This window comes from Helobdella robusta (genome assembly GCF_000326865.2).
Source record: "Helobdella robusta unplaced genomic scaffold HELROscaffold_25, whole genome shotgun sequence".
Classification (NCBI taxonomy): Eukaryota; Metazoa; Annelida; class Clitellata; order Rhynchobdellida; family Glossiphoniidae; genus Helobdella; species Helobdella robusta.
In genome coordinates this window covers 1286578-1294856 of record NW_008704310.1, presented here as the reverse complement: position 1 = coordinate 1294856, position 8279 = coordinate 1286578, and the positions used below count along the sequence as shown (strand labels likewise).

The following is an 8279-nucleotide window of genomic DNA, read 5'->3' as shown; positions in this document are numbered from 1 at the left end:
TGCCCACAAACCTTCGTGCCAGACTGAATCAAACGTCTTCTTAAAATCCACAAAACAATGAAAAGTTGTTTGTTTGAAAAGTCCAGCATCTTCCAACAATAGTCTCAACATCAGGATTTGCTGGACTGTACTTCTGTCCTTTCTGAAACCTGCCTGCTCCTCTCCTAAATGCTGCTCTATGTCTTTCTCCAATCGTTCTTTTAAGATCATCAGCATGATCTTGCACATATGAGGGATCAGTGCTATTGATCTGTAGTTGTTGCAGTTTTCAGGTCTCTTTTTTTTGGCAACATGATCAAGATTGATTTACACCAATCTTCTGGCTATTTTCCACTGTCCCAGATTTCTTGGCAGATTTTGTGAATCTCATTACATACAATTGGTCCTCCCGCTTTGATCAGCTCTATGGGAATTCCGTCTCTCCCTGTGCTCTTGTTGTTTCTCATTTTCTTCATTGCTTTCATTACTTCCTCCAATGTTATTTCCGTTTCTTCCTCATTGACTACTTTTCTTTCTTTTAAAGCTTGTAACACCTTCTTTGTATACGTGTTTTTATCTGTGAACAGGTCTTTGATATATTCCGACCATCTATCTTTGATTTGTTGGCCTTCAGTTAGAACATTTCCATCCTTGTCTTTAATAATCCTTGACGTATTCTTCAGTTTTCCTTTTAACTGTCTGACTAGCTGATACGCCTCTCTTGTTTTGTTTTGTCCAACTAGTACTTCTACCTTTTCGCATCTATCGTTTATCCATCTTCTTTTATTTGCTCTGGCACTTTTCTTTATTTTGCAAAACAGTTGTTTATATTTCATCTCATTTACGTTGTTTTGTCTTTTTGTTGCTTTCAACTGTCTTCTTTCCTCTACGAGTTTCCAAGTTTCATCACTTCATCACTTATCCAGGGTTTTATTATGTTTTTCCCTACTTCGCATTTTTCGGCTGCAGTCTTAAGCACTTTCTCCAAGTTACTGACTCTTGTTTTCATATCGTACTTTGTTTTTGTATCCAATTTGTTTTCTATTACATTTCTGATGTCTTTCAACTTCTCTTTTATCATTTCTGTGCTATATTTCACTCTTTTGATATTTTCGCCTGACTTTGGTCTTTTCGTTATTTTCATCTTGACGTTGCATAACACTAAACGATGATCTGATCCAATCTCTGCACTTGGAAAAGCACGGCACTGAGTAACAAATTTCATCCATTTCTGTTCTATCAAAATCAAATCTATCATGTTCGTTGTTTTTCCATCTGGTGATTCCCATGTCCATTTTTTTCAATTTTGTGTTTTTGTATTTGTTATATACATTTTTTGGTCCTTTGCAAATTCCAGCAGTCTTTCTCCTCTATTATTTCTGTTTCCTATACCGTATTTTCCCATGACTTCTTCAAAACCAATATTGTCTCTTCCGATCTTTGCGTTCCAATCTCCGGTGATTATCTTAACATCTTTCTTTGGCAGTACATTCAATGTTTGCTCCAGTTGATCGTAGAATGCCTTGATTTCTGCATCCGAGTGATCCATTGTTGGAGCATATGCCACTACCACATCAATGTCTCTCGGGTATCACTTAAACCTCGCATACATCATTCTTTCATTCACTGGATTGTACTCCAACAGTGCTTTTCTTGCTTTTTCGCCAATAACCATTCCAACTCCATAGACGTGCTCCCTCTCTGTTCCAGACCATAATATCTTCCCACCTTCCATTTCTCCACCTCCTGTCCATCGGACCTCGCACAGACCAACCACATCATATCTGAATCGTTCAAGTTCTTTCTTCATCAACGCGTAAGCCCCTGTCTGCCACAATGACCTGACATTCCAAACTCCAACTGTTAACCCCATTTTCAGTCTATCTTTCTGGGACTCAGTAGCATACTTTACACTGCAGCCTCTAGTCCCCAAAGCTGCAGCGCGGACCTTGTTCACCCGGGCGACGTCCGAGCCGGTATGTGCATACTTTTTTTGGACTACCATCGTGTTATTAGCGTTTTTACGACAGTGTAGCAAGCTCCTGTCAACCATTCCTTTCTATCCGGACTTTGGACCGGCCCCTGATGTTACTGGACCGCAACTCAGGTGGTGGAGTGTGGTTTCCTGCCTGGATTTGCTCCCATAGTCTTTCCCATGAACAGGTATGCCGCAAGGCAGCGGAGGTTTGAAGTCAGAGTTTTCCTTCTCCTAGGTAAAGAGCCGACCAAGGCTAACGAGCTTCACCTGCCCGAAGCATATATATATATAATATAAAGGGTGACAGAAATGTATTATAAAATTATAGACCAATATCTCTTCTGCCTGCATTATCAAAAATATTAGAAAAAATAATGTCAATTCGTCTTCGGAACTACTTAGATCATTTAAATTTCTTTACCGAATCACAATAGGTTTTTCGAAAAAATCGATCCACTGAGCTTGCTCTGTTAGACATCACCGAAAGTATTTTGAACAATATGGAGAGCAAATTCATCACAATTGGTCTGTTCTTAGACTTGAGAAAGGCTTACAACTCTATTAACCATGATATATTTAAAAAAAAATGAGTTGTATTGGGATCCGCCGTCCTTCTTATACATAGTTGGTGGCGGCGTGATGGTTTAATGGTTAAGGACGCCCGGTGCTGTTTCGCAGTAACCGGATTTGAATATGACAAAAAGTTCCCCGACTATCACATGCTTCTTGTGTGATGCGTCGTTTAGCATGTATTCATATACGATGTTTGTGCGCTTTGTGGAATCCTCTGAACTTTGGAAGAGTGTAATTGACCTTTAACCTTTTATAGTTTGAAAGTTATTCAAAATGTTTCCGTCAATTCGTCACAATTGGTGGTAACAAATCGGAAAACGTGATTGTCAAATACGGTATTCCACAGGGTTCGGTCTTGGGTCCGTTATTATTTATAATATTCATGAATGACTAGTCCGAAATTAGTAGTTTGTTGAAGACCATAATGTTTGCGGAAAATACTACTTTTTTACGTAGATGAGGTTATAGATAATAGGAATAATGAATTAACCAAAATTCATAATAGGTTTAATCTGCATCATTTATTTATAAATAATATAAAAAAAACAAATTTCATGATTTTTGGTCCTAAAATTGTAACAAATAGCATTAAAGCTAACATTCTTATTAATAATAATGTTATAGAGAGTCTCGATAAATAAATTTTCCTGACTAGATCATATCATATCATACCTCCAGAGCATCCATCAACCACTTGCACGAATCAATTGAAAATATTTCATTCACCTCCACACTTAATGTAGCACCTCATATTAAATCGCATCGTCACAAAAGGTTTTCAAACATTTTACGCACTTAAAACACTTATCAAATTTTTCGACATCACTGAACCACTCATCATCTTCGCACACCAAATATGCTGCTCCCTCCTGGTTTGGTTTCGCTACAAAACAACAACTTCAACAACTACAACTTCTCATCAAAAAACTAATTCGCCTCAACTATCTACCTGCATCATATCCTACCGTCACTGAAATATTAAGCACAATCGATTCAAGATTGTTCAAGAAAGTGGAAAATAACAACCACGTCATCCATCCTCTACAACCACCAATTAAAAATACTACACACAACCTTCGTCAACGCAAGTATAACTATCAAGTCGCCACCTAATCAACATACCAGGGTAAGACTTTCATAACAAAACACCTTAAATATATTAGCACTCAAAACTTCATCATTTACTCAATTTAGTTTTCTTTTTTCTTATCGATCGCTTAACTAACTCACTAAGTCATCAACTACATTATTTTATTTTTCATGACTTTACTTAAACATTTTTTCACCGTTATTTATTTTTCGTTATAATTTTATAGTACTATTGTCTTGCATGCTGTAACACTTTCTGCGTTTGTCAGATTCTGATTTTTTAAATAATAATAAAAAAAATTAAAATACAACATCGTATTCTAAAAATCGAAGAAACTAATAATGGCCTACGTGAGGTGTTCATTTGTCACAAGCTGCAAATGGAACTCGAGAAACATCAATAACGTACATGAATGAAACGTTGTTCAAAGTTCAGTTCATTTTTTCTATAACATCTGCTTCAACATCTAAAAATAGGTGGTCTGTTCTATCTAAACTTCTACATAAAAAATCTTCTCACTCATCTTTTTCTGCTCAACAGTTTCATGACTTTTTTGTAAATAAAATTACTTCTTTAAGAACATCTAATTCTAATTTTTCTTCTCATAACTTTACTGAACTTACTACTGAATCTTTCTCTGTATTTACTCCAATAAATTTTTTAGAACTAACTAAAATTATTAATTCTATGTCGTCTACAACCTGTTCTCTAGATCTACTTCCTTCTAATTTACTTAAAGAATTTTCTTCAATATTTTATCCAATCATTCTCAAATTAGTTAATTTATCTCTTTCCACCTCTAAATTTCATACTTCTTACAAGAATTCTATTGTTATTCCTATTCTTAAAAACTCATCCTTAGATCCTACCTCTTTATCTAATTATTGACCTGTAACTAATATTACTTTCATCTCTAAAATAATAGAAAAAGTTGTTTTTAATCAACTGTCATCCTATTAAGACTTTAACTCTTTGCTACCTGTATCTCAATCTGGTTTCAGACCTGCTCACAGTACTGAAACTTCTTTACTTAAAATACACAATGATATCCTTCTCTCTAGTGACAATAGTAATCTTACTCTTCTTCTTGCTCTTGACTTTTCCTCAGCTTTTGATACTGTTGACCATACTATTCTCTTGAGACTGCTGCATCTTTCTTTTAATATTACTGATTCTTGTCTATCTTGGTTTTTTTCTTATCTCTGTAATCGTTTTTCTTCTGTTGTTCTCAATAATTCTACTTCTAACTCCTCTACTCTTACTTTTGAGGTACCTCAGGGTTCTATCCTTGGCCCTTTTCTATTTATACTTTATACTTTTGAACTACCTCGTATTATTAATAGCTTTTCTTTCTCTAGTCAACTATATGCTGATGATTCTTACATTTATACTTCTTTTCCCCCATCTAATCTCAATAGTGTTCTTCATAATTTATCTCTCTGACTCTATGTGTCTTAAACTTAATCCTTCTAAGTTTGAATTAATTTGTTTTAATAAATCTAAACACTCTATTACTATTCCTCCTATTATCTTACCTGATTCTAAAACTCTTGATGTCTCTCATAAGTTTCGTAGTCTACGTTTTATCTTTGATTCTACAATGTCTCTCTCTTCTCAGATTAATGGTGTTGCTAAAAGCTCTTACTTTCATCTACGTAGAATAAAAAAACTTTTGCCTTTTCTTGATGATCCCACTCTTCTCCTTCTTGTTACTTCGTTAGTCTTATCTAGGATTGATTATTGTAACTCGCTCTACTATGGTCTTCCTGACTCTATACTCTATCCTTTAAGTAAAGCTTTTAACTCTGCTGCTCGTCTAGTTGCTCGTGCCCCTTTTTTTCTCATATATCCCCATATCTTGTTCTCTTGCATTGGCTACCTATAAAATATAGAATAATTTTTAAAATTTGTACGTTTATGTATAAGTCTCAATCTAAATTATTTCCTAAGTATTTATCAGATATATTAATTGAACCTAAACGCCCCGGTTTACGAACGTCTTCTTCTTCTCGCTTTTTCTTAACTTGTGTTAAACACCCTTTTGCCAAATCTGCTTTTGCTTTTTCTGGTCCCTTTCTCTGGAACTCTCTACCTATTCTCTGACTACTTCTCCATCACTTGCGAAGTTCAGAGCGGATCTCAAGATCCATCTGTTTTCAAAATTCATTGAGGAGCGCTGTTGAACATCGCGGAAATAGCGCTTTATAAGCTAATTGATTGATTGATTGAACTCACGAATAAAAATCATAAAAAATTTTTACTTGATACAGACAACACCTTGTTTCTTTCTTACTGCTCCTACTAATTTAGGGAGAAGGCATTTTCGTTTATTTAAATTTCAGAAAAAATATTCAATTGATAGTTTGTTGAAATTTAAATTCCGACACAACACATTTTAGTCAATTTTCCTAAATTTCATGTAAAATAACATAAACAACAATAAAAATAGCAGATGATGAGCAATACAAACTAGTTCAAACGGTCACAGTTTGGTGGACCAGCTAAAAATTAGTATTTTATTGATCAAATCCATTAAAAAATAATAATAAAAGAAATAATAATAAATATTCACGCCTTCGTACATTTTTGTTAGAATGTTTCCTTTGAATTTTACATAATTGAAGTGGTTTAAATCACTCAGCAGCATTATTGGCGTACCAATCCACGTGGCTAAGGTTTAGAATATTTCGTGGTTAATCGGCTGGATTAAGTTTGAACGTATGAAGAAACCTCAACGGCATAATAAATAGTGTCCTCTTCCACCTTATAGTTGTATTCCTAGGCTCATATTTTGTACATTCAGTTGTAAACCGCTTCGTTTGATTGGATTAAAATTGCTCTTTCCTTCAACATGTATAATGCAAGATGTTGGATAATCGAAACCGGTTCCATCAGTCAGAGTAATCAAATCTTTTACAGTGCCATGAAAATCATTCGGAATATTTAAATTTAATTTTCCGTTACGTATTTCAATTAAAAATTCTTATAACTTTTGTTTTGATAACCTTAGTTTGGAAATTAATACACCGCGTGCTAACTTTTAAAGATATATCTTAGAAACGAAGCCATGAAATTGAAAATGTTAAGCAGGCTTTGATTTTATCTGCAAACGTTCCTATTGTTAAAACATAAGATGATTGTCTACGCATGAGTCGAATGAAATTGAAAATGTTAAGCAGGCTTTGATTTTATCTGCAAATGTTCCTATTGTTAAAACATAAGATGATTGTCTACGCATGAGTCGAATGTTTCCTCATATGTTCCTAAGTATCTTGTTTAGGGCCAAGATTCTATCATGGATGATATCATGTTTCTTTGCGTTTAATTTAGTTTTTTTTTAGAAATTAATTATTTCACGTCTATAGTTTAAAATTATTATAAATCAAAAGTTTTTTTTACACAATTATTAATATATAAAAGATATCAAACTGTCAGTTTTTCACCGTTTCATGATGTTGCTAACTATTTATTTAATACTTAAATATATTAATTGTGCAATTAATGTGTCTTAAAATCTACAAAATTAAAAATAAAATGTTTTAACGTCATCAAGTCTAACTTATATTTATACTTCTTTTCCTCCATCGAATCTCAATAGTGTTCTTCATAATCTATCTCTGTGTCTTTCTCCAACTAAAGCTTGGTCTGACTCTATGTGTCTTAAACTTAGTCTATCTATATTTGAATTAATCTGTTTTACTAAATCTAAACACTCTTACTATTCCTCCTATTATCTTACCTGATTCTAAAACTCTTGATGTTTCTCACAAGTTTCGTAGTCTAGGCTTTATCTTTGATTCTAGTAATGTCTCTTTCTTCTCAGATTAATAGTGTTGCTAAAAGTTCTTACTTTCATTTACGTAGAATAAAACAAATTTTTCCTTTTCTTGACGATCCTACTCTTCTCCTTTTTGTTACTTCTTTAGTTTTATCTAGGATTGATTATTGTAACTCGCTCTACTATGGTCTTCCTGATTCTACACTCTACCCTTTAAGTAAAGTTTTTAACTCTGCTACTCGTCTAGTTGCTCGTGCTCTTTTCTTTTCTCATATATCTTCATATCTAGTTCTCTTGCACTGGTTACTTATGAAATAAAGAATAATTTTTAAAATTTGCACATTTATGTAAAAGTCTCAATCTAAATTATTTCCTAAATAGGGATATATTAATTGAACCTAAACGCCCCGGTTTACGATCGTCTTCTTGTTCTCGCTTCTTCTTAACTTGTGTTAAACACTCTTTTGCTAAATCTGCTTTTGCCTTTCCTGGCCCTTTTCTCTGGAACCCTCTACCTACTTCTCTGACTACTTTTTCATCACTTACAAAGTTCAGAGCGGATCTCAAGACTTTTATGTTTGCAAATTCATTGAGGAACGCTGTTGAACATCGCGGAAATAGCGCTTTATAAACTAATTGATTGATTAATTGATTGATTGATTGATAGATAAATTGATTGATTGATTGATTGATTGGTTGGTTGGTTGGTTGGTTGGTTGGTTGGTTGGTTGGTTGGTTGGTTGGTTGGTTGGCTGGTTGGTTGGTTGGTTGGTTGGATGGTTGGTCGGTTGGTTAGTTGGATAGTTGGTTGGTTGTTTGGTTGGTTGGTTGTTTGGCCGGCCGGCCGACTGACTGATTTATTGATTGATTAGTGAATGGCA

General features: G+C 34.2%; 1 protein-coding gene across 1 annotated transcript; it reads right to left on the bottom strand.

Moving 5' to 3' along the window:
• Positions 1-1279: 1279 nt before the first annotated feature.
• Positions 1280-2032, bottom strand: HELRODRAFT_173035 (hypothetical protein; the record flags this gene model as incomplete). Its single annotated transcript, XM_009019677.1, has 2 exons — positions 1280-1562; positions 1623-2032. 2 exons carry the CDS (start codon positions 2030-2032, stop codon positions 1280-1282), a joined length of 693 nt encoding a protein of 230 aa, XP_009017925.1.
• Positions 2033-8279: the final 6247 nt, after the last annotated feature.